At 37.6% G+C, this 27,634-nt stretch overlaps 1 protein-coding gene across 5 annotated transcripts in view; it reads right to left on the bottom strand.

The window, feature by feature from the left end:
- Positions 1–27,634, bottom strand: part of RAPH1 (Ras association (RalGDS/AF-6) and pleckstrin homology domains 1) — a 95,963-nt gene that overhangs the window by 7,529 nt on the left and 60,800 nt on the right. For 2 of the 5 annotated variants that reach the window (XM_082630106.1, XM_082630108.1), the window contains 10 exons: positions 27,091–27,165; positions 18,272–18,349; positions 17,664–17,823; positions 15,486–15,607; positions 14,192–14,257; positions 12,742–12,885; positions 11,754–11,864; positions 7,569–7,667; positions 6,408–6,528; positions 2,634–2,776 (listed from right to left, as the gene is read on the bottom strand). In XM_082630106.1, the coding sequence (XP_082486232.1) occupies positions 2,634–2,776; positions 6,408–6,528; positions 7,569–7,667; positions 11,754–11,864; positions 12,742–12,885; positions 14,192–14,257; positions 15,486–15,607; positions 17,664–17,823; positions 18,272–18,349; positions 27,091–27,165 (1,119 nt within the window). Of the gene's footprint in view, positions 676–2,633; positions 2,777–6,407; positions 6,529–7,568; positions 7,668–11,753; positions 11,865–12,741; positions 12,886–14,191; positions 14,258–15,485; positions 15,608–17,663; positions 17,824–18,271; positions 18,350–27,090; positions 27,166–27,634 lie in introns of all 5 variants that reach the window. The other 3 variants (XM_082630107.1, XM_082630109.1, XM_082630110.1) reach the window with 2 other exon arrangements.

Below are 27,634 nucleotides of genomic sequence, written 5' to 3'. Positions count from 1 at the left end.
GGAGGATAAAAGGGAGGTTGGGAGAGAGAAAACACAACAAACACAACAGTTACAGAGGTAAGCTTTGACCGTCAATCTAAAAAGCAAGCAATCAGAGACATGCATGAAAGGATGCGGCAGCTGGTGATCATAAAGATGGACAATGTCGGGAAGGCTAAAATCTAACTCCCTGGGCAACAAGGGCGCGGAGAAAATGTGTTTACCCAACGACCTTCTCAAGCAGCCAGACTGCCTAACAACCTGGGGAAAACTTCCTGCTGCACAAGCTGTCTGGATGGTGCTGGGCCCTCTGATTTCTGCCTCTGGCTTTCCACACCCTGCCCCGAATTAGAGGGCCTTTGAGCACGGAACCGCACCCCCCCGCCTCCCCGGACTCTGGCAAAGGGAGATGTGATGGCTGGAGTTCACCTTTCAGTCCAGGACCGCATCCACATCAAGCAGATGCCATAACTGGGTTTAGGAGTGCTGGTGGAGGGCCTCCCGAAGAATGAGGATGGCTTTTTGATGCTAGTGAGCAGACACGTGAGAGTATGAGTATGTTCAGCAGGCGTGCACAGTCACACAGGAATGAATGAGCTTGACACACACACTCGCGTTCGTGTGAGACCCTTGCATCCAACATGCACAGAAGTCCAGCAATGCAGGAAAGGGGGGGTATTCTGTACATTTGTTTTACTGGAAAATACATAAAGAAATGCTTCATAAACATTACAGCAAAAGATCATAAAAATATCATACAGAAAAAGCCAGAAGAAAATGAGAGGAAACTTTGGAAGGCTAGAGTAAAGGAAATGTACCTAGAAATAGGAGCTAGAGTTTGCCAACAACTTGCTGACCAGCCCATGTAGGCCCCTCTTGGCACTGCCCAAATTACCACATCTGGTCATTTATTTCATGGAGCTACTCATGCATGAATGTGGTTCAAGTACTTCTGAAAGAGCAGAGGAAGAACTCTTGGCTTAATAACTTTTAGGCTCTTTGAACAAACTATGAGGAGCCAAGATAAACCATTTGTTTCCAATTCTGAATGACATCTAATTAGCGTCAAGAATGCTTAGGTTAGTAGACTAGAAGGCTTATTATGGGGCTGAGTTCTAATGCCCGTCAGGACATTCACATGTTCCTTTAATAATTGCACATCAAAATAAAAGCATTAGTCTGCAAGATCTGGTTACAGGAGTCACCCAGGTTAATGTGTTTCCAAAGAACAACCCCCGACCTTAACTTGACCCTGTCTTGGCTGCTGCAGGGGTGTAGTAGACCTTAGCTGTGCTGGCCTTCTCTTTTGGCACCTGAGACTGAGGTAAGAGGAGGAGAAACACACAGGGGGTCAAGACTCAAACACACTGTCACTGCTGCAGGGCAGGGTTCGTGGTCTTTCTGACACTACATGCCATGACGGACTACACTGCTTCGTCACAGACCATGTGGACCTTTGCTTTCCTTGGCCTTTCTCATGACAACTGGGTAGTTCTACAATTTAAAATGCACATGAATAACACCATTAAAAGTTTAGTAAGGTAAAGGACTTCTCTTTTGGTATCTGAATTGTGTAAACCCGGCTTCTCTACGACATACATGGACTACCAGCACCAAATAGTGCTGTTCCACTCAAATTGATTAAGTACGAGAAGGAAAAAGAAGTATTTCTTAAAAGTGGGAGCCTCTGATAAGGGAGTTAAACTGCCAGTGTCTTAAGAATTTAGGTCATTAGAACCAATTCTCAAATATTTATTTTTCTAAGAGAAAGTGTTCCACACCATTGGGCTACATACGCCTCCCTCCACTCTCTCCATGTCCAGTGGATCAACCACATATGCAAATAAAGGAATAAACTGAGTGGAAACAGCCACTTAATTCTCACTGATGAACGTACTGATGTAAGTGATTCAGACAAGAATGACGATGAAAAATCAAAATGATTGCTGGGTGAAAACAAAATGGCCAGGCCGGGTGTCCTACTGGTTCCTCGCGATGGTGTGTGCCCTCGCCTGCTGAGCGGAGAGCACTGCTGGGACGTGGTCGCCCACAGGACTTCAGAGGCAGTTTGATACAGTATCTTTCAACCAGGCTAAAGAACCTCTCTATTTTTTTAAATAGTCTTGCAATAATTATACTTGTGTCCTTCAGGGTCAATGAACAACCTTCTATGCAAGGCTCAGGGATCCTAAATTTTAAGGGGATTAATTGGAATTTAGCCTTCCACATAAACTATAATTTGAGAAAATTCATCAGTGTGCAGAGAAATGCCAAAAAGCATAAAAGAAAGGAAGATAGAGGAATGAGTCTGAGTAAACTAAATTAAAAACGAATCAAGAAATAATCAACACTTAGCAGCTTTTTTGGAACAAAATTAAGGCATTGGCACTGGAGGGTGTTGTTGCTCCATCCAAACTGATTTAAGCGTGGAAAGTGTTATTTCTTAAAATCCTGAGCCACTGATAAAACTGCTAGGTTTTTTTTTTTTTTTTGAGATCTTAGATCATCAGAGCCAATTCACAAATGTCCATTTCTGAGGCGAAGCAAAGAAGGAATACTGAAATAAGGCCAAGAAAGATTCCTAATAAAGGAACAACAAGCTACACCCCTGGAACACTACAAATATCCCCCCTACCCTGACCCGAGCGTCTTACCTTGCTAGACTCTTCCAGCTGCGTGCCTCGCTTCCAGGCCTCAGAGAAGATGGAGCTCACGATGCTCTGGGAACGGACGTGTCCTGCCGGCGGGGTATCAGACACTCCGCTATCAGACTGATTGGAGTGATTGGACTGAGACTCTGTTTGAAACAGATTTTCAAAAATCAGATTAAATAAGTCAGTATTGTGACGTATGAATATGTATGTTTGATAACTCTTTCACTCAAGATAAGATGCGATGCAGAACGGCAACAAGTTACTTTTACCTGACTCATTTCACTCAAACACAGCCTGTGTTTTCCACTAGAAAACTTCTCTTGTCCTAGGGCGAATAGGAAATCTCCATTCTTTTTAAATAGTTCACCACAAGAAACCGATAATTGCAATAAAAGGTTCAAGTAATATTATTGGTATCCTGACAGGCTGTCTTGTAAGAACTCCTAGCAAATAAGAGAATTAATGAGGGCTTCCCTGGTGGTGCTGTGGTTAAGAAGCCGCCTGCCAATGCAGGGGACACGGGTTCAAGCCCTGGTCCGGGAAGATCCCACATGCGTCAGAGCAACTAAGCCTGTGTGCCACAGCTACTGAAGACCGCGCGCCTAGAGCCCGTGCTCCACAAGAGAAGCCACTGCGATGAGAAGCCCGCGCACTGCAACCAAGAGTAGCCCCTGCTCGCCGCAACTAGAGAAAGCCCGCGTGCAGCAACGAAGACCCAATGCAGCCAAAAATAAATAAATAAATAAATTTAAAAAGGAGAGAGAGAGAATTAATGAACCATGAATAGAATTTTTTTGTTCAGTCATATCTTCATTCATGGAGAATCAATCTTTTTATATACCCCTGCTCCAGGCCATCTCAGAGATTTCTCACTTATGAATTCACATCTATACATGATGGTCACTTCCTTTATCCCAGTAATGGACGATACTGAGAATCTGATCCCCAGTAAGAAGTGTGTTTCCTAGGGATTCAGGTATTGACATCACAAGAGAGCAGCTGTGCCATAGCCTGGCTTCCTGAAGGGCATGAAGACATCTTCAAGGGACCTGGGAATGGCTGAGGATACAGTGTAATTTGACTGACCTCCAGGGTGAGGGAACTGGAAAGATTATTTCACTGGACTCTAAGTCAGGTGAGATAACCTTGCAGAAGCACCTAGCCCCATGTCTGGCATCTGATGGAGACTCAAATGTTAAAGCTAGTCCCATCCAGTCACTCTGTGAGACGTGGGTATTATTAGATTAAAGTAGTAAGCAAGTCCAGCCAAGTTCATCAAAGTACTGCAAAGATAACAGCCACAAACTCCTTTAGATAAAGTTAAGACAGTATCCTCAGGGTAAAAATATAAGCAATATAGGATAAAACCTACTCTTATTTTCTTCATCCCTATCTAATATCTAGGACAACAGCCTATAAGACAAGAGGCTGGAACGTGTGACTTCTTGAGCTCTCTTCAGCATGAATATGTATGATTTTACAGTTTACCTGAAAAAGTCTACCTAATATTAACACGATGTATACAAACAGATGATGCTGGAGTGGGAAAAGGCACGATACCACTTCATAAAGTAACACGTGGAAGCACTTGAATTGTTAAGTGCTATATAAATTTTTTTTAAATAGTATACATCATTTTTTCCCTCCATCTTTCCCTTAATTCCATTTTCTACAATCCTACTTGTGACATGCTCTTCTTACCTTGCCTTTCCTAATCCATTGCCACAAAGGTTTCTCCCCCCCAATTTAATAAACATTTTATTTTAGAATAGTTTCAGATTTTCAGAGAAGTTGCAAAACTAGCACAGAGTTCCTACATACCTAGCAGCCAGTTTACCTCGTTATTAACATGTTACAATACTCTGGTCCATGTGTCACGAATAATGAACCTACACTCATGTTAATATTAACTAACTCTGGGACTTCCCTGGTGGTCCAGTGGTTAAGAATCCATCTTGCAATGCAGGAGATACCAGTTCGATCCCTGGTCAGGGAACTAAGATCCCACATGCTGCGGGGCAACTAAGCCCATGCGCCTCAACTAGAGAGAAGCCCATGTGCTGCAACAAAAGTTCCTGCACGCCGCAACTGAGACCCGATGCAGCCAAAAAAAAAAAGAATATAAAACAATACTTAAAAAAAAAAATTAACTAAACTCCAAACTTTATTTGGATTTCACTAGTTTTTCCATTTTCTGGTCCAGGATCCCATCCAGGTTACCATATTACAGATAGTTGTCATGTCTCCCATGACAGTTTCTCAGACTCTCCTTGTTTTTGATGACCTTGACAGTTTTGAGGAGTACTGGTCAGGTATTTTGTAGCGTATCTCTCAATTTTGATTTGTCTGATGTCTTTTCTCTGAGGTTAAGGGATTTGGGAAGACCAAGAGAGAGAAAATGCCAGTCTCATCACACTGCATCAAGGGCACATGCTATCAATATGACTTATTACCTTGATCACCTGGCTGAGGTATGGTTTGTTAGCTTTCTCCGATACAAGGTTACACCTCCCCACTCCGTGCTCTTTGGAAGCAAGTCCCACACTTAACAAGAGGGGAGGTAAGTGCCACCTCTTGAGGGCAGAGCATCTGTATAAATCTATTTAGAAATCTGTACAGGAGATTTGTGTCTTCTCCATTTATTCATTTAATTCAATAATTTATTTACATACCCATGGACTGATGGCTATTGACTTTATAATTCGGATTACAGTCCTATACTATGTTATCTTCTTGCTCAAATTGTTCCAGCTTTGGCCACTGAGCACTCTCTCAGGTTGGGTCCTGGGTCCCTTTTACAGACTCCCATCGCTATGTTTTTTTTGAGTACTTCCTTTGTCACATGATGCTCCAGGCTCATCTTATATATTCTCTGCCACAGCCCTAGAATCAGCCACTCCAGAGCCCTGGACTCCTTTGTTTTGGAAAATGGTATTGATAAACCGAGGTCTAGGTTCTTAGTGTTCTCACTGCTACTAGCCCTCTCAGTGGACAGAATAGAGAATATATGTGTGCACACTAGCCCATGCATATACACATTCTCGGTGTGTTTTTATTTACTTATTTAGGGATGAGATCTAGTCATACAGCTTTTAAATCAAATACTTCTTAAAGTAATTATTTCATAACATGGGCTGTTAGAACAAAGAAAAAAACATGATTTTAGATGACACGGATATCATTTACGGAACTTTTGAAGGGAAAGAAGCATTTATCTTAAGATGTGATCACAGCATCCTTGTTTAAAGGATGTGGGAATCTGAAAATAAGCACCTTTTGAGTATCACTATTTCCTCTGAAAACTTTACAAAGTTTGATGACTTAAATAGCTTCCTTAACTGTGATACTGAACTAATTCCAGTTGTTTCCACTCTGCTGAAATGTCAGGAAACCCGTGGGGAAGGAAGGCAGTTTCATCATGATTTGGAGCACTCTTCTCCGAGCAACTCTCTACCCCCAATTATGCATCAACAGTTGTTTTCAGCAATATGACTGAGTTTCAAATAAACTTTATAAATATATAACAAAACTCCTGGCTTTACCACTTTACCGGTTTCCCATTTCAAACACTTTTGTGAACTGGCCCATGACATTATCCCCTCTAAAAATAAAAAAATAAATGAATAAAAGCACATGTACCTATTGATCATAATTTAGAAATCAGGCATGGCTCTAGTTTTAAAAAATCACCCTGAGATAACCAGATCTTCTATCAGTCTCCATAGAGACACCTTCCTGTTGGTAGTAAAGAGTTCTTTGGACATTTTGAACTACCTGGGATGCTGGAGGAACTGGATCCTGACTTAATGCTGGAGCTGGATAAGGACGTCCAATCATAAGCCGACTCTGTCCTCCTCAGGGCCTCTTGATAGTTCATGTAGAGCTGCTTCCCGTACTAAACAGAAGGCAGTAAATGATGACATCTGTACTTTACTGGGTATGGTATGGATGCGTGGGATAGGAAAAGGGGACACATTTCTGTTTACTGACTCACAGTCTGTATTAAAATACCTATAATACTTCAAAATTTCTTTTCATACCAATAAATTATAATCCACTCTTATTTGTCCTCATTTTGAGAAAGGCAGCAAGAAGTCAACACTTGATTCTGATTATGTTCATTAACAATATAAAGATTTGTTTTCAGTTACTTTTAAAGCAACTTTGATTTTATGTCTATAATAAATTTTATTAAAAGTAACTGAATAAATACCCTTTCAAGCATTATGTATAATCACCTTTAAGATGTCCTTTAAAAAAACCTGTGTTAAGACTTTCTTTTTTAAGAGCAGTTTTAGGTTCACAGCAGAATTGAGAGAAAGGTACAGAGATTTCCCATATACATGCACAGCCCCTAAACACTCATAGTTTCTCCCATTATCAACATCCCCCACTAGAGTGGTACATTTGTAACCATCAATGAAACTACATTTACATGTAGAAATCACTCAAAGTTCATAGGTCACCTTAGGTTCACTTTTGGTGTTTACATTCTATGGGTTTGGACAAATGTATAGGACATGTACCCACCACTGTATCATACAGAGTATGAGTATTTTCACCACCCTAAAAATCCTCCATGCTCCACCTGTTCATTCTTCCCCCAACCCCAAGGCAGTTTAATTTTCAAAAAATTTCTTTTGTTTAGGCTAAATTCTGCTATGTAAGAATCATACAGTGAATTCTCCAAAGCCCAAATAAATCACTTTGATGCTACATAAGCTTTTACCAGCAGTATTATTCCTTGGATACCAAGTGTTAAAAGCTTATCCCCATCACCAAGAAAAAAAGACACTTAAAACATGAAACTTAGGCCTGAGAAAACTAGACACTGGCAAAATCATGAACATGAAACAAACAGGATAATTATCATGACAACAAAAACCATATCATTAAGCACCTGTCATTCCATTATCAAAGCAAAAGAAAACCTACCTTTGCGATGCGGATACCATTGACCCACTGGTGCAGGGTCCTCACATCATCACAACAAAGGTATTTGATGTACTGAGATTTCTTCTGGATCTGTGGGTGCTGCAAGATTAAAGGCAAAGTCCAACTAAGTCCCCTGGAGAACTAAGAAATAAACAAAGTCTATCAAAGCTTAAACATATCCTGACAAATTACAGGTCTTTGGAATAATGGCCAAATAACTTATACCTCTTAAACATCCATGAGGCCAAATAAGATGGCCCTAAGTATTTTTACAAAATAAACAAGAAAGAAACTTGTGTTAAATTTTAGGTCAAGATGTTTCAGTTAAAAAACAAACAAACAAAAAACAAAAAAACCTTCACATCATGGGAAACTCCAAAGTACCCCTTCTACATTTCAAAGAAACAAAGTCTACCAAGCTTAACAAAGTCAGTGGAAGGTTTTGTTTGTTTGTTTGTTTGTTTTGCGGTACACGGGCCTCTCACTGCTGTGGCCTCTCCCGTTGCGGGGCACAGGCTCCGGACGTGCAGGCTCGGTGGCCATGGCTCACGGGCCCAGCCACTCCAAGGCATGTGGGATCTTCCCGGACCGGGGCACGAACCCGTGTCCCCTGCATCGGCAGGCGGACTCTCAACCACTGTGCCACCAGGGAAGCCCCAGTGGAAGTTTTAATCTACCAATATAAGACTATAAAAAGGGAGGAGAATGCTTATTTCACTTTGAATTAACTGAACTCATGGAATCAGAAGACTCCATATAAGAGAGTCTTTGGTAAAGCTTCCAGCGCTTCTCTGGAGGTGAACACCTGGGTTGGGGGGAGGAAGCACAGGGCACAGCACCTGGGATGCAATGGGTGCTCACACCTGTTGCAGTGCTGCTCCCTGCTGTGGACTGAGCACTGCTCTGCAGGGCCCTCTACCCACAGCATGTGCCCTCTGGGCAATAAGCAGCTTTTCAACTGCGTCATCAGATTTAGTCTTCACAGCCCAATGTACTTTTCAGTTGAGTCTTGGATAGGAGGTGAGTGACCTGACCTTGGCTACAAAATGCAAGTGCTAGAACAGACTCAGGGTGTTTTAACTCCACTGGGCCACAACCACTAGTTCCCTGGGAAGAAAAAACCCTTCCTGCCCAAAATTAGACTGAGACATAATTCCTAATCTGTAACTAAAAGTGATACTCTGAAATCTTAGTCCAAGTGCCAAAAGAAACTACTGAATATATACAACCCATTTATTACTTTGGAAACAATATAGGCCTGAAAATCAATTCTCTCAACTAATATGCAAGAAGCTAAAATATAAGACTATAACACTCCACCCTGTTACTTCCATGATTATCATGTATAACATCCTTCTATTAATAACAGTGTTTGAGAAGTTCATGTTCATACTCCATCCCTAAATCTTAAACATTTTTTTCCTTCCCACCTAACATATTAAATTACTTTGCCTCATTTCTCAAGCGATGAAAATTTAGACCTGGCTAAGCTGAGCTCTATTCCAACAACTGTTGTGGTATATATTTTTTTAAAACACAGGTTTCCTTTAAGATACTTAATTATACATGCATACGTATGTGTCCCAAGTGTGTACCTCTTTCAGATAATACATCAACATATATCTTATTTATTTCTACATTGTCAAATTTCATGAATAAGCTCTTCCCTTATTTTTATTTTTATTATCTTAAAAAAAAAAACCTACCAAATGGTGTGTTTTATTACCTCCTACAAGTGTGTATATATTTCCTGTATCCTGCACGTCACTGGAAGGACTCAGACTCAGTCATTAAAGCTCAAAGCTGATGAAAGGGATCAGGCCCTACAAATATTTACATTTGCATTTGTGTAGACCCTGTGTGGCAGCACTTTTTGGTTTGTTTGTCAGAACTCAAATGCTCAAGAATAAAACACTTACATAGGCAAAATCTAGTGTAGACTTACAGGAAAGAAGGACATATCTTAAATACTAATAGTTGAGTGGTCTCAGGCAAACTGATCCCTTAAACCTCAGTTTCCACATCTGGAAAATGGGGACTCTAGACCAGACTTGTGAGATGGACATGTCCAGTGCTTCTAGTGCAGCACCTTCCACCCTGGAGTTCTTCAGTAAATGGTGACCATTATTTTTACTATTATTTGCACCCAGTGGTATGGTGTTTTTTTTAGTTCAATACATTAAAATTTCTAGATATAAATAGGTAGGCAATATAAATACATAAATTTAGCTTAACCTACTTTACCAAAAGCAAATACAAAGCATACAAATCATTATTATAAAAACAAACAAGAAAACCCTTAGAACAAAAATATTCTTAACCTAAGAATTCTATGAACTGCAAAAAGGATTAAAGTACTAGCCAGTGGTCCTACTTACTTCTGGCCCTAACAGACACTGTTGATTGCCTTCCCCACAGCTGTCTCCTCCTCTCTACCTCTTTTCTGATAGAACCCCAATTTGTTTGGATGTCTACCCCTCACCTCAGAGAGCAAATTCTGACTAGTGTAAACCAAAAATGGTGGCTTTGTTCCCTGCCAGTGATTGGTGTAAGAGTGAGCATGTACTCCAGGCCAATGGCCCTCAAAGGGAGGGCTATTAGAAGAACTGGGAAATATTTCTTTCCTCTTAAAAAAAGACAAATACAGGGAAAAAGAGTCCCTCTTCCTCTGCTGGATTCTGTTGGGTCAAAAATGGGCAGTGGCCATTTGTGACTGAGGTAAGTCGCTCTGAGAATAAGCTGATACACAGCTTATTAAGTTCCATACGCAGAAGATGGACCAGGGAAAGATGGAAAGAAGGTAGGTTCTCACTGACAACTTGGAGCCCCTGAAATAAATTCTTACTGTCTCCATGTTATGAGCCCCCAAATAACTTTTATTTATATTGATAGTTACCTTATAAGAAATTAAAGCTGAGAAAAAGTTAAATATAAGAGTATACAAATACACATTCCACTACCCAGGGGAGCAAAGATATCATCACATGTCATGTAACCTTTTAGAAAACTCCATTATACACTTGTGAGAGAATGAGAGTATAAAAGGCAAAAAACATCTTAGCATTATTAGTAGAATAACATTGACATCACAGGTCCCTTTACTGGGTCTCAGGGACTCCAGGGGACCCTAGACCTCATTTTGAAAACTGCTGGATTAAGCTACTTTATACTGACTTTTAAAAAATTACTTGCTACTGTAACTAAATGATATAGGGTATTCTCCAAAAACGATCAGTTAATAAAGGGCTACCATTATAATACACCTAACTTTATCAAAGCAATCAAAACTCTACCCCAAAACCCTAAACCACCTCTTCAAACCCAACTGACAATTCTCAGACAAAAGCAAAATCAAATGATGATATAAACATGTAGACCTAAGTAGTTACCAGGGGGCTACTGAGATGGACAATGAGAAAAACGTAATCATCTCCATAATTATCCTGAACTTTTTAATGTTACCTTTTCCTAATGTTCCAGTAGATCACTAAAAATTTCAGTTCTCAAAAGTACAGGTATGATGAGTATGAGAAACTCAAAAGTTTGGATATAGGGGGAAAAAAATCACTAAAAACAGCTTAGATGGATCATAATACATGCGTGGGCTATCAGAGCCATGGTTCAGGAGAAAAGGGGGACGAGAATTATTTCTGGACCAGATGAGAACCAGCCCACTTTGAACTCGGGCTCTGTTGGTTCTGCTGAGTTAGTACCGGAAAAGAACCCTTCCCCCCACATGTGGCTCTGATCTAAGTCTTCCTAAACTAAGCCAGTTATTAAATGAGAGTCTCAAATTTATAATCTAATCCATTTTATACATTATGACTCAAAGCTTACAATTCAGTATCCATCTCCTAGTGTCATCACTCTAACTAGGGTCAGCTGTGGGATAAGCACAGGCTTTCCTTCCTTCCCTCCTTCCTTCATTTATTTATTGGCCACGCTGCACAGCTTGTGGGAATCTTAGTTCCCCGTCTAAGGATTGAACCCAGGCTCCGGGAGCTGAAAGCGCTGAGTCCTAACCACTGGACCACCAGGGAATTCCCTTCACCATTCCTTTAAAAACCTATACAGAAAAAAGCAAAAATAGGACACTCGATGGAGATCCAAACTATTTTAAGATGTCCAATAACCCCCTCTATGTCTAACATCAATTAAAATTCCTAAAAAGAGAGATATGTTTACCTTGAGCACCAGACAGTAGTCTGTAGGTGCTTTGTACTTATTCCGATAATCCTGTCCATAGTAAACATTGACGTGATCCAGCTGGAGAAAGCACACCAGATCCCGAGACACCTGCGAAAAAAACACCGGAAGACTGAATTAACAGTAATGTGTAAACAAGCAGATATCACTAGTAACAGCTTCTAACTGAGAATCGAACTTTACCAAGTAGAAATTATTGCTATTTTGCAGAAGATAAGACAGTGAGATTCTCTGCAGATGCTTCTTCTTTAAATCCATGATGCAACAAAAAAGCCAGTCCGTTTCACTTACTGTCTTGCCATTCATAAGGAACACTGACTTGCTTGGAAAGGATGGCACTTTAAAAAGACTTTAAATATAGTATAGTATTTATATTAAATACAATACAGTATGATAGAGCTCTCTGGAAAGAACAAGAGATATCACGTAGCTCAGTGTCTGTAGTGCATATCTCAAGTCCAGCAATTCTCAAGTCAGGGTTCCTCGCCAGTTAAACAGGGGCGACAACATGTACCTCTCAGGATGGTGGTAAACACTGGATGAGATGACCCTGTAAAGAGCTTCTGCAGTGCTGGGCCCCCAGTAAGCACAGAAGTGACAGCTACCATGGGGGCCCTTAGCAGAAGCACATTACCTAAGCAAGGCTGAAACGCCTGTAATCCTAGAAAGGTATTCTCCCCCCAAACAATAACAAGCAAAAATGACTCTGGCAGAAGCTCCAAAAATAAGAAATAAAAGCATGATTTCAAATTTGCCAGGAGAATCGAGATGGGCCCAACTAATGAGCAGAGAGTGAACATTTTCAGGTTTCTTCTTTCTTATAACAGATCAATAAACAAAGCAATGTTCTGTGTGTCCTACACGAGCTGAAACAAATCAGAGCCTGGATCATCTTATTAGCATGCTCACTACAAATTAAAATCAATCAGTGTAATAAGGAAGCTAAAAGTCAGCAGAAGGGACGCACCTTTGCTTTTCCTTTAGGGACATAGTAGATACCAGATGCTCGCAAGAGAAAATAACGCTTTTTCCAGGACTTCTTGCCATCATCTTTCAACCAAAGGACTCCCTCAATTTCTGGTACAGTTACAGAACTTCCGCAAAAACACTCCTAAAAGAAGAAGATGATTTGGAAAGACATGATCCTTAGATTCTCAGAACAAAGTTGTGTTTACCCCTGTGAAATGCATGACACTGTGATTAAACCAAAATGCCTCGGTATAAAAACCATGCTGCTAATTTTACCTCAATTAGAACTTTCTATTCTAAACATTACATGGCTTTACTCTGGAACGACTATGGCAATCCCTAAGAACTTTTACCTAACATTGTTTTGAGGAAACTAAGGTGAAATGTCAACTGAGTTGCATATAAAAGTACTTAAATGCATTTGTAAACAGCATAGTTACACTAAATTTAATCAAAGTGTGAGAGCTAACATAAACTTTATTTTTCTCCAAATTAACAACACATTTTGATTAGCTGTACGTTAAATAGGAATATATTTTAAAAGAAAGCAACATGCTAAATGAATGATTACACTTTCACAATTTAAAAACTATCAATGTATATGATTCTAAAACAAAGAATATTTAATACTAGGTTGAAAGGAATATAAACAAACTCAAAATTCTGGATTCTAATGTCTATACTTAGATAAAAATTTAATTTAAAAAATCAATCGTGTATTTAGTAAAGGAAAAGTAGAAATCCTCACTAAACTTGAACACAGGAAGGTGAATTAATTTCTCTCTCCCCAAAACAAAAAAAAAATTAGGAATTATGAAGAGGATTTTTCTTAATTATAGCTAGCATCCCTATGAAAAGCTTAGTGCTGATCTTCATCTTCCTAATAGCCTTGTTGCTAAATAAGAGTTTGTTCAGATCTTTAAACATACTCATGTCTTCGACCTTAGTTCTCTAAAATCAGCAAAAGCCAAAAATTCAATTATGTTTGAATTTGTTTTATTACTCTTCAAAATAAAGAGAGGTATGTATTTTTTAAAAAGAATCATTATGATTTGTAAAATTATTTGAGTTATTTCAGACGAAGGTTTGAAATATTTTGTAAATAGCTAACTATACTCAAATTTCTCTCCGGGTAAGCAGATAAAACAGGACAATCACATCCTTCATTGACTAGCCTTTTCTCACACTTGTCAGTTACTAAAAGCTCATAACTCCTTTTAGGCCACTAGCATACTGCTTGGCAAAATAATAAGTTTTACAAGGTTCTTCGGTGTTCTAATGTTCACACAGCTGAACTCTCTCCAACAGGCTATGGAAGAAAATAGGCTTCCCTATTTACGACTGAAATTATAAATATAGAGCACTGACATTCTGGACTTCAAAAAAGGTGCTTAATATTTGAATATTATAATGTGCAGGAAAAGGGGAAGGACGGAAGGAAGTCATACCTCCAACAGCACTTCTTTGTTTCTATCTGCCATCTCAGCTGTTTCCTTTTTTCCCAGAAGATAATTCTGGAAAAATGAATAGATGAAAGTTAAAGGATAAACCCACTCTGCTATTCCCTTGGCACAGGTATGTACATGATTTCTTCTAGAGACACAGAAACCCTGTGTTGGTTTCTGCCTACACAGAGTGAGGGGAACACCCCTTTGAAAAGCAACCTGTTCGTGGGATCTTCAGGGAAATGCTTAACACTGGTCTCCTCCTTACCTTATCCATTTATCTTGAATTATTCCGTAAACTGCCCTCCCCCAAATCCTGAGGTGATATTACATGCAACAGCTAGCAAATATGTTTTGGTATATCTAATGAAGGATACACTTACAGGACCTTAAAGGTTTACAAATTATTAAGTACAACAAGTAAGGCAAATTACCTTAAAATATGCTGAGTTTAACTGATCCAGATGGAGAAAATTTAATCTAAATCCCAAATTCTCTGAGACTACCGTGATCTCATTTGCTTGACTCAACTAAAATCTGAATTCTAATTATTAGCCTTATGAAACATTTCTTCACAATCATCCATAAAAAGATCTGTTGGTATTCCCAAACGTGTATTCTTCACTAAAAATACCCAGTAAAGATGGTTCATGATTAAGCTGCCTGAAGGATAACTATTCAATAACTTTAACACTGCTACTATTTTTCTCATTACTACTTTTTATAGTGGGGTTGTTTTCTCTCCCCTATTGATTTTTATAAAATATTTGGGTATTAGGAAGGATTAACTCAAATATTATTTTGGAATAAGCAAAGATACTAAATAGATAAAGGTAACATATATTAGAATGTGGAACCATTTATAATCAAGGTTACTGGGTTTTCAAAAAATAATTTAAAATAAATCAAAGTGTCAACTGGATAAATGACAAAAGTAGAGAAACTTAAATGTGCAAGTACTTTCCTTTGAGGGATAAGGAACTCACCAAATAAACAGCTGGGTTCAAAACAGCTCTGAATTAGAGAGAACAGAAACCTGGTAACACCCTGGAGGTAAACCTGCTTCCCCAAAGGCTCATCCCATCTGGCTCTGCAGAACTGGCAACTTCTTTGAGGCCTGACACCTGGGCCCCAGCAGACTTGCCACCTTGGCAGTAGTGAATGTTCCCATGGGGTTTTGCATCCACAATGCTCCAACCGGGTGGTTACCAATCTTTTAACTCTATTAACTTAGCAGTCAGAGAATTATATAATATGAACATTTAAGAATCCTGACCTCTGTAAGCTATAGTCTCACCTGTGGGTTTTTGAAAAGTGCATATTTTTCTATACGCTCCATAAATATAAGCTTGTTTTGGCTATCTCTTGTCCAATTAAGAAGATTTTCAACCAAGTTTTCATGGTCTTCAAAGATTCTCTCTGTCCCAAAATAAAATATCAGTATTTTGTTAGTATTCATCAGAACTGCATAAAAGACAAGAAACCTTGCGAAGTAATTCACAGCAAAACCCTTAACTGACACCCCCCCTGAGAGATTATCTGGTCTTCCCTCTATTTTCAAACAAGGAAACATGCCCTCGTGGTGTTAAGTGACTTCAGCAAGGTCACACAGCTGCTACATGGAAGGATCAGGACTAGAATCTGGGTCTTCTGACTTCAAGGTCTTCTTCAGCCTTCAGCCTTTGCCCATCCCACCCTTAAAAAAAAACCCAACATGTTAGTTGCATTTCATAAATTCTGGTATTAAGTGCTTCTAACAGCATTCATTTCTTGTCATTCAAAAAATTTCCAAGATGAGTTCTTCTTTGATCTATGAGTTTTGTTTAAATTTAAACAGATGTATTTTCTAATGTCCAAATTAGGAATCAAAGAACTTGTCCTATATATTGAACATATGTTCAAAGAACATATTCTAGAGATAATGATTTTTTGAAATTTCTTGAGAGCTGCTTATAACCTCATACCAGAATCAATTTTTAGAAATACTCCATTTCTGCCTGTAAAGAATGTATATTTTCCTGTTATTAGTGTTCTAAATATATCTCTATTCATTTTTGTCTGCTTGATTATATTGATCACTGAAAAGATTCTTAGATGAAAAGTTTCTACTGTGAAGGTAGACTTGTGAATTTCTCCTGGTAGTTCTGTCAACTTTTGCTTTATACATTTTAATGCTATTATTAGATAAAATTTAGAATGATTATATCTTCCTGATGAAGATGTATGGTTCTCTTTATCTCTAGTAATGCAATTTGCTTAAAGTTTATTTTGCCTGATAATAACATAGTTAATATTATCTTTCTTTTGGTTAGTGTCTTTCCATATTCCTTTTACTTTGAATCTTTCTGTGTCTTTAGGTAAAAGGTCTTTTGTAAACAGCAAACACTTGCATTTTGTTCATCTTTTCTAATAATCTCTGTTGTTTAATTGAATGATTTACATTTGTCATAGTTTGTTTCCACCATCTTATTTTGGGCTCTCAGTAGTCCCTTGTTTTCTTTTCTTTTATTCATTCACCAAGTACTGAATGACTACATATTATATTTGAATCACTGTGCCAAATATGATTAAATGATAGTTATGGATCTTTAACTATGGCCGTGGAAATATTCTAAAAACTATCATCCAAACATTTTCTGTGTATGGTGACACTACATCTATGAACTCAAACCTTTCTAATTCTCTAAGAATAGTTATAGGGAAGTATTATTAGAATACATGTTTACACATATTAATAAACTTCTAACTTATGGTTTGGTTTTGGGGGTTGTGTATGTGTGTTCTGAGAGAAAAGTGTTAATAATTAAATTTTTATTTCTCTGGAAACTGCTGTGAAATATTTAAAGATATCATAGGTAGTAAGAGCAATGCAAATACATTTTTTAAACAAAATAGCAAGTTGAAATTGATTACTGATTGAATAAAGCCTAATAAAATAATTATTGTGAGGTTTCTGTAATCACACAATATTACAAAAAGAACACTTTTTAAAAGAGTCAAAGATGATATAAAAAATGAAGGATTTTTAAAGTTAGAAAACACCATACCAAACTACAAAACATAGGAAACTAAGACCTAGTACATCTAGCTAAAAATAAGATGTGCTTTATGTTTCCCCTGAAAGTCAAATGGTGGTATAAAGACTTCGGTAAAAATGTGAATAAATGTAACGGTCTTTAGTAAATGTGTTCAATATATTTGGTTCTTATTTGAAGGGAAAAGAATATTTTGTTACCTTAAAAAAAGAGAACAACTTTGTTCTGGCCAAAAAAAAATCTAAAGTGAACTGGAAATGATACTGTACTCAAAGAAATGTCAAAATACTTGGGGGTAAAAAAAAACAATGTAAAAAGGCCAGGGTTATATTATAGAAAAAAAATACAGTATAAAGACGTCTCAAGTTGCTTTTATCAACATGAAAACTGTTGAAATTACATAGAAATTAAAAAGTAATTATAGCAATGATACTACTAACCCATTTGTAACTCAGAGATGGTTTCCACCAGAGACCAGTCTAAACTATAACCGCAGTGAGATTTGTCCATCAGGTTATCCAGCACTTGTCTCACTGTCTGCCTCTCATCCACCATCATTGTTTTAGAACTATCATCAGACATGTGGACTCTAATCACCAGCTATAATAGGAAAAAAGTAAATTAAATACAAACCAAAAAACAGGCATTCTAGAAGTTTCTTCCAATATTGAGTAATGTTCTGAGTAATGTCCTTAGCTAAAATATAAATTAAAACTCAAATAATGACTTTATTATGCAAGAAAAACTCTAAAATTAGGTATTAGATAACCTAACTAAATAAATTTAATGCATTTTAAAAAATTAAAATAACAGGTAAGATTATAATAATAAGACTATTTTGTTTTACCCTTTTAGAATTTAAAACCAGAAAGGTATTTCTTTTATAATGCATTTTATCCACAAAAAAATACATGTGAAAAATGTATTAGAAAGAAATACCCCTCTATAGCTTGCTACATCTTAGAGCTACGTTACATAAACAAGGCAATTCTTCATAAATCCGTAAAACAGATAAAAATCCCAAACCAAGAAAAAGCCCAAATATCACCTTTTTCACTTGTGCCTCTTTAATTTTCTCTAGGGCAACTCTGATCTTCTCAGCTTTCAATTTTGCTGCCTGTTCTTCCTGTGAACACAAAGCACTTCAGATAAACTAATGCTAAAATGATGAGAATTTTTTGAGAAGTCTTTTTATCCTTAAGGATGCTGCTAAAATTGAATTTCAGTAAGAATATAACTTCACACACTTATATAGAACACATTTTAAAAATAACCGTGTTCACAAAGTGAGAGCAGACATATTATAAAGGAACATTTTTTAAGATGCAGACTTGAAGATCTCCTATAATAAGACTAGATTTTCATATTCTAGTGATGTAGTAATTTAATTTTAATTTAATGCAACAGTTTAATTCTTGACTGTCAATCTGAAGCAGATAAATTTCAGGTTTCAGGATAGGGAAAACACGAGGGTATCTGTGGGTCTGCCAGTGACTCTGAATTTATACCCCCTCCAAAGTACAGGCAATTTTTTGCATAGTAATGCTCTGTCCTGTTATACTGAAAACATATCATCATCATAAAAATAGCAAAAAAACAGTATCAATTTATCTCTTTGCAGCCATACAAAAATACTTAATGAACAATGTAGGTATGTTCATATTAATATACAAATACAAATAGAGGAGGCTGAATTAAATTCTTAGGTTTTACTCTGCTTTGGAACAGTCACACAATATAATCAATGTCTCATGTCTCTAAATGCAATTTTGTTTTTATTAATTCATGGATAAAAGTTCTTAAAATACTAGATATAATTTTCCAAGTATTTAACTTACAGTAATTTCTACTTTATAAAATTTAGATTACAAGTAGTAAGAAAATAAAACTATACTTAAAACATTTGCCTATTTTCTCCTAGAACAACATATAGTACTGTAATACTGGTACTTACTTGTCCTTTCCAGCAATAGGCCATAGTACACTGTAGCATTAATCTCCAATTGAAAAAGACTCATGTAAGTAAACCTTTGCTTATAATAAAGGACTCCTTTTTAATTCTAAGCTTTTGGTTGCTCTAGCAAATATCTAAAATACCTAAGAAAAACATAAAATGCCATAGTATATATTTCTTTACTTAATATGACTTTTAAAAAAAAAGAGAGAGAGAAACCTATTTACATCAGCCAAACTTCATCTGCTCTGGACTGTGATTAAAAACCACAATCCATGCGTTATTCTTGGTTAAAAAGCTGAAGTTTCTAGGGCAAAAACACAAAAACAAAAACTCAATTCATTTAACAGATTATTCCCTGTTCTCCTAAATTCTGTTGGCTTTCTTATTTTTTAACTGCTTCTCTTTCCATTTCACACTCTAGGCTGACTCCCCTCATTTCAAGCTTAGTATTTACTACTCTGTGGAACAGAGAAGAAAACAGTGGTTAGGAAGGACAGTGGGTTTGTTTGCCAGAAATGTGATCCATTTCAGTGAAAGCAGTCAGTGAATTAACATAATAACTAAGGTCTGGAAATACTATCTGTAAACCCAATTAGACACAGAACAAAGAATTGCATTTTAACAATGAAGAGGAGTAAGATCAGACTTGATTCTTAGATATACTCCTCTGATTAAAAGATTAAATCATCCTACCTCGCCTTTATGCAAATAAACAAATTACAGAATTATAAAATATGTTGACTGTATATTTTAACATAAGATACATTTTTTTCTTTTTAAAGCAGGCTATAAAATGAGAAAACTAGACTACTGTCATTAAAACTCTCAGCCTCGGGCTTCCCTGGTGGCGCAGTGGTTGAGAGTCTGCCTGCCGATGCAGGGGACACGGGTTCGTGGCCCGGTCCGGGAAGATCCCACATGCCAGAGCGGCTAGGCCCGTGAGCCATGGCCGCTGAGCCTGCGCGTCCAGGCTCCGCAACGGGAAAGGCCACAACAGTGAGAGGCCCGCCTACCGCAAAAAAAAAAACAAAAACAAAAAAAACAAACAAACAAAACCAAACTCTCAGCCTCTAGAGTTCTGTCTTAGAGAAACAAAATCATTATTAAATTACCAAACCCTATGTGTTTCTGATGAGTAGGGCACTATTCTATATAGGAATTCTAAGTACTAGCATTTTCCAGTGGTTTTTATGAAATCAGTTATTTCATCATATTTTGGAAGATAAAGAGGGAAGCAGAAGTTTTATGAGTGTTTTCTCAATGGGATAATGATTGTATGTTCTTCATGGCTCATCTGCCGCATCCTTATATTGGTATAAATGGCTGCTATAAAGAAGAAAAATTTACCAAGACATAATTTTGAATTTCACTTCATATTTCTGAAAAGGAAATTTAAATCTCAAAGTCTGAAGAGGAAAAACTGATAGTATCAATGCTTTGTGTATCTGGAACATAAACATGAGCTTCTAAAAGGCCGAATTCTTTTATGATATTATAATTAATCTGCAGAAGTTAAAAAATGTTTAGAAGATTTCCTCAAAGCCAAAAAACATTTTTAAGAAAAAGAGAATATTCAAGAGAATGAGAAGACAAGCCATAGACTAGGAGAAAATATTTGTGAAATATTTATCAGACACATCTGATAAAGGACTATTATCCAAAATATACGAAGAACTTTTAAAGCTCAACAAGAAAATGAACAACCCAATTTAAAAACCGGGCCAAAAACCTGAACAGAACTCACCAAAGCTTACACAGATGGCAAATAGCCTGTGAAAAGATGCTCATGTCACATGTCATTAGAGAATTGCTATCGTTGTTTTAATTTAAGCAACGATATACCACTACACACATATTAGAATGGCCAAAATCCAAAACACTGAAAACATGAAATGCTGGTGAGGTTGTGGAGCAACAGGAACTCTCAAGTCTTTGCTGGTGGGAATGCAAAAGGGTACAGACACTTTAGGAGATAGTTCGGTGGTTTCTTACAAAACTAAACATGCTCTTACAATATGATCCAGTAATCAAGCTCCTTAATATCTACCGAAATGAGCTGAAAACTTACCTCCACCCAAAAACCTGCCCACAGATGCTTAGAGCAGCTTTCTTTATAACTGCCAAAACTTGGAAGCAACCAAGATATCCTTCAGTAGACAAATGGATAAACTGTACTACATCCAGACCATGGAATATTATTCAGTGCTTAAAAAAAAAGATGAGCTATCAAGCCCTGAAAAGACATGGAGGAACCTTAAATGCATATGACTAAGTGAAAGAAGACAACCTGAAAAGGCTACATATTGTATGATTCCAACTATATGACATTCTGAAAAAGTAAAACTATGGAGACAGTAAAAAGATTAATGGTTGTCAGAGGTTAGGGAGAGGGAGGGATGAACAGGTGGAGTACAGAGGATTTTTGTGGGAGTGAAACTACTCTGTAGGATACTATAATGATAGCTACACATCATTACCCATTTGTCCAAAGCCATAGAATGTACACCACCAAGAGTGAACCCTAATGTAAACTATGGACTCTGGGTGATAATAATGGTCAACACTTGTTCATCAATTATAACAAACGTGCCACTCTGGTGGGGGATGTGGATAACGGGGAAGCTATGTACGTGTGAGGGCAAGCGGTATATTGGAAACCTCTGTACCTCCTTCTCAATTTTATTGTGAACCTAACACTGCTCTTAAAAAATAGTCTATTCAAAAATGGAATATAAAAATTTAAATATAGCATTCTGATATTGGTTATAAACACCAAAACAGTATTTTTATACTCCCATCTTATTATGATATTATTTACCAAATACAATAGAATACAACCATTGCTATCTTTTGAAGCACTGACATAAAAAGTCATTCAATTGTAAGATTAATTTAAACTCCCGGATCAGTTTCTGCTCCACAGGCTAAAAAGTTGACACATAAGAAGAAAGGATTAAAGAAACAAGAGAAACAACCAATTAACATACATTAAACCAATTAGATTTCCTGTCATCAATAAGAAACCATTTTTATGTAGAGCAGCCAGGTGGGCCTATTTTAACAACCAAACTCAGCTATTCTTCCATTTGCTCAAAATACTGCTCTTAATAAATACATAAATTGGTCAAATTTGAATTTAAGAACTGTGCGCTTAATTTCAACCTAGGCAAATTTTAGCTTATTCTTCTCCAGTTTATTAGCAAGGATAATCAATCCCTGCTAGAAGCTTTTAGAAGAAACAATTGATCAAAATACCTCTAATATCTTGAATGTCACTGGAGCAAAACTGAAATAAAAATATTTGTATCAAATTGCAAGATTCATAGTATTTTATACTTCCCATGGGTAATAAGCTCTTCCTCAGAAAGTTGGCTTGTATCTACTATATTTAAGCTAGAATCATATCTTTTAACCATAACAACCATAGAAAGGAAGAAACTGTTTTAAGCTCAGAGTGCTGTGCAATACAGGAAAGGTCAATAAATCTTTGCTGATGTGTTCAGATTATATACTTAGAAGACATCTAATAGTTCACTTATTTAGGCAATGCAAATCTCTGTTCAACGTCTGCAGGCCAAGTTTAATACAAAGAACAAAGCTTTATTCATCCCATCTTCTCTTCTGTTGGTTAAAGTTGACAAACTCAGGTCTTAAGTTTTCTGCCCCTTATCTTTGGGCTATCCCTTTGTTCACACTGTTTGTCTCACAACCATCCTTAACATAAGTAAAAGATACCTCACACATATAACAACTTAACTTTCTCTCCTACCCCTTCCCTTAAAAGGGCAAGAGACAACCTATTTTTCCACCTGAAAAACTCCTGTGTGGCTATCAATAACCATCAAATGCCAAGCCTCCTCAAATTTACATAAAGGACAAAAACTCCGTTAAGATCTTATGATTAAATGAAAGCCAATGCTGTGGTTACAAAGTGTTACAGCATTCTCTTCATGTTACAGCATTCTCTTCAGCGTAAAAATAAGAATACTTACAGAAAGAGTTACAGTTGCAAAGAACTGGCTAGTGAATTCCTTCAACTAAGAAATTATTAAGGCTTTGTGGGTTCAGAACCAATGGGATTGAGATTAAGGAGCTGAAGAGTAGTTAGCAGTTTCTTTGAGGTCAAGTTTGTTTCACAGATTCCAACAAAGTTGTGTAAATTAAAATGATTCAAAGAAAATTTGGAGTGACGAACAGTTTAATGCCCACAAAATGTTCTATTCTATAAAACTGCTTAGAGCCAACATAATAAGAGTAACAACTAGTCTACTTCCCCCTGAAGAAATCACGAAACAGATTCTCTCACTAAGAAGAGAACTAATATTAACTGAACACCTACTTGTCACACATTACAAGGCATGTATCTCATCTAATTCTCAATAATGCAGGGGCTAGCATTATTATTATTATGTCCACTGCACTAGTTAAGGCCCAGAAAGCCTTATCTTTCAAAGATCATACAGGCAGTTACCAAGTGAATAACCACTTGCTCTTTCTACCACGTCACAGTCCCTTTTGTCCTTAAGGATTATAGCATATACTTTGGGGATAACAGTAAATAAAAACGGCTTATCAAAAATAAAAGCCTTTCAGTAATATAAAAGCATTTTTACAACTTCTCTGAGCAAAGAAAAGGGTGGTTAACAGTACAGCAGTCCTTGAAACCTTGAAGGTCACTAGAGGACCATTCTTTTACATGACAGATGTTTGTCGAGACTGTGCAGGCTTGGGCTTGAGTGCAGGGGATACAGTTCCTGCTCTCATGGAGCTTACATTTAATGAGAGACAAGAAAGAAACAGGTATGGGACAAGTTAGTTAGTGGTCAGTTCTATGAAAAAAAATAAAATAAAGCAGGTTAAGGGAGTAAAGAGTGAAAAAAAATGCATTACTATTTCAGGAGGTCAGGGAAAGCCTTTCCAATGGTACCCAGAGACTTAAGGGCATCAGATCAGCACTGTGTCTTTTGCCCATTGCTCCCATTTATGGCAAAATAGTCCTGTGCTGGCACTAATGCTGCTCCTAGAAGAAATAGGTTGGCATTGTTTTTTGCAGAGGCTCCTGGCTCAGAATTGTATAATGGGGTAGTTATTTCATTAACAGTGATATAATGACAACTGGATTGGTGATGGAAACAAACAAAGCATTCTTTTTGCATTCTTGGCCTAAGCAGTGTTACTGTGTTCATTTTACTGTGTTCTAACTACCGAGTGTTACAAAGTCCTAGTTTGGAAAAGTGCAGGTCAGAGGTGAGTCAGTAACTGGAACACCATGCTTTTGGGTAAGGGGAACCAGACTGCCACACAGGTGGTATGAAAGAGGTATAAACTCGACTTAGCTTCAAAACAGCCATGTGCTCTGGTAGAGGGCACTGACATCGAGAGGTCCCTGTGGCTCTGGTTATCTGGGAATTTCTGCCACCTCGTCCTTGACTCCATCCCCCACTCCACCCTAAACGTTTAGCTTCTATGCTACTGAGTCACCTTCCTGATCAAATGTCCTGTTGTATCAAAGCAGGGCAGTATATAGAGGTAGCTAGAGTCAGATGTTGGCCACATACACCAGTAATGCCAGCGCTTGGATCTGAGTAGAGATGGCTCTGACGCTGCAGTGAGTATCAACATCTCTTGGGCAAAGGGAGATGAGAAGTTACTGCCCGCATCATTTTTTCCAAACTTGCAAACACCTACTCTCCCTGTGAGAGGAACTCTGTTCTGTTCACCGCCATATCTCAAGGGTTGTAAACAGTGTCTGGCACATAACAGGTATTCAGGAAATATTTGTTGAATGAAGTTATTCTCTTCAATAGATTCTCACTGCATTTGGCGGGGCGTGGCGGGGGGGGAGCTCCTTAGTGTGCCTTGAATGATCTGATTCCTGTCTACCTCTCCAAACCTCAATCAAGATACTCGTATCTTCAACTACTCAACTACTGTGGCTCCAGCAACATAATGTTTCTTCAGCTTCTCAAACATGCCAAGCTTTTTTCTCCCTGGACCTCTCTACTTGGAACATTTCCCTTCACCCTCAAGCTGGCTTCTTCTCATCCTTCAAGCTTTACATTAAATGTCACCCCTTATAAGGGCCTTTGCTGATGTTACCATCTAAAGGAAATGTAGCCCTAATCCTCCCCCCGAGTATTCTCTATTACTTACCTTGTTTCCTTCATAGCACTAAATATGATTTAGAGTTTGTTTACATGCTTGCTTGTAAACGTTCTTTATCTATATTCCTAAATAGACTGTGAGCTGCTGAGGGCAGGGACGATGTCCACTTCATATAAAATTATTGTATATCCCAGCACCTAACACAGTACATGACTAAACAAATATTTGTTGAATAAATAGGCAGTGGAAATGGTAATATGTTACACTTCATCTGAGAGCGGTATACAAAATGCACTGGAGGACAGGGACAGGCAAAAATAGAGACAAGAGTCGTGGCTCTAATAAAAAATACGAGGCTGCTTTAGGGTGGTGGCAATGGGAATGAAATGGATGGGTGAACTCAACCAATCCTACAGATTATGACAAGCTTATTAGAGCTCTGAGATAATAAGTGACAAGAAGAAAGGCACCAGATGGCTCAAACCTGGGTCACTGGGAGAGTGGCAGCATTGTGAACAGAAACAGAGGTGTCAAAAGAAGAAAACAGATATAAATTGTGAGGCCCCAGGGAGAGTGTGGTTCAGGAAGCTGAAGACCTGCAGAACTGGAGGTGCTGGTCATCTTCCAGGAGATGTCTGACAGCGACCTCTCAGGAAGAGAGACCTGATCTATAACGGAGATCCTAGTTGAAGCTATGAGAGTGGATTCCAGAGAGACAGTGAACAGAGAAGGAAGAGCTAAGAAAAAGGGAAGAATTTTTCTCTGGTTATAAAGTACATGGCTACCATGTGCTTAAGATTTCTAAATTTCCCTCATCTTTAAGCTGTTTCTACCCTATTCCTAGATCTCCTTTAAGGAGAGAAACTCAAGCAAAAGAAAGGGTTTTATTGCTGATTCTTGAGTCTTCTTTTTGAGCTGTTATTCATGGAGATTTTAATTTTAGCTTTACCATCTTCTTTCACAGGTTTATAAAGTTAAGAAGAAATAATTTTTTAAAGAAAACCTCTGACAGTAATAAAAACTTAGAGACATAAACCATAATTACTTTGTATAAAACCATAATTACTTTGTATATTCTTCAGAAACTATCTATAACCAAGTCTGACATGCTTGAATTTAACATTATTTAAATAAAATAACAAAATAAAAACGTGACTTGTGAGGAGGTAGAAAGCTATTCAGCTTCCCTATTCTGTTCTTCCTGAGTTAATGATGACAGTGGCTAAGTGATTTTAAATTGTTGTAAAATGCCAGCCCAATGAAAATCCAGCTGGACTGATTCAAACCATTCTGAGGGCAGAGAACTGAGAAATTTAAATTGCAGCCTTCTCTTCCAATTTGATTAAACTAATGTAAAGTAAGATTCTGTTTATATAAATAAATGTTTAATTAAATGAGGCATTGATAATATAAACAAAAATTAAAAAACAAAGTTTGCTAAAGTAACTCACAGCATGGATGACCATTAGAAGTAAGTTAAAATTAAGCAATGATTTTCAGACTTCAAAATGAAATACAATATTAAACTAGAAAAAGTGCAACACACTTGGGCAGGCTGTCAGGTATTTACGAAAGTTAAAAACTAGTGAAAGTTACTGAAAATATTTTCTACTCTATTTTCTGATAGTTATTAAGATCAGTAAATAATTACCTTCAGTAAGAGAAAAAAATACCTCTATTAAGAACAAAGATGCAAAAATAAGAAAGCACAACCTGAGAAATCTGAGAGCACAGTCAAAAACAGAAATTACATTCTACCTATAAGGCAATAAATATTTACATGCAGGTGGAAGAAGAAGTATCACCTTGGTCAGCAAATGAGAAGGTTTTCCTGCAATGTTTCTCAGAAGAAGGGAGGTTTCCCTGTCCAGATAGGAGTGCTTGTGCAGAAAAAGAGAGAAAAACAAACAAAAAAGGCAATAGAAGTCAGTGGAGGTTCCATGTGTTTAAAATATAACGTTGACAAAGCAAGAATGATTCTCTACCATTAATTTCATATTTTACCTAAACTCAGTGAAATATGACCAAATTAAAAAAAAGAAAAAGAAAAGGAGGGGGAGGGAAAGACACCACCTTTGCCAGTAGGCATGCCCTAGCCCACTCTTGCTGACCCCTCAGCTCTGGGAAAATGGATCACACCCTGCAAAGATCACAGAGCAATTTGTCATTTAGGGCTGTGCTTGTGAGTGCTGTGCACACAGCACAAATAAACAGGTGTCAAAGACGAATGACTATCCCTATTCCTTCCTCAGTTTTAAAACTTCTGCAAGTATTTCTGACCAAATCAATGATAGCCACACCAAGAGGAAAAATGTCCATAAATATTTTGCCTAAGGGTATCACGTGTTT

This window comes from Mesoplodon mirus (assembly GCF_964341445.2).
Source record: "Mesoplodon mirus genome assembly, chromosome: 8".
NCBI classification, from domain to species: domain Eukaryota; kingdom Metazoa; phylum Chordata; class Mammalia; order Artiodactyla; family Ziphiidae; genus Mesoplodon; species Mesoplodon mirus.
Note: the sequence above shows the minus strand (reverse complement) of the source record. Positions and strands in the feature narration are given on the sequence as shown.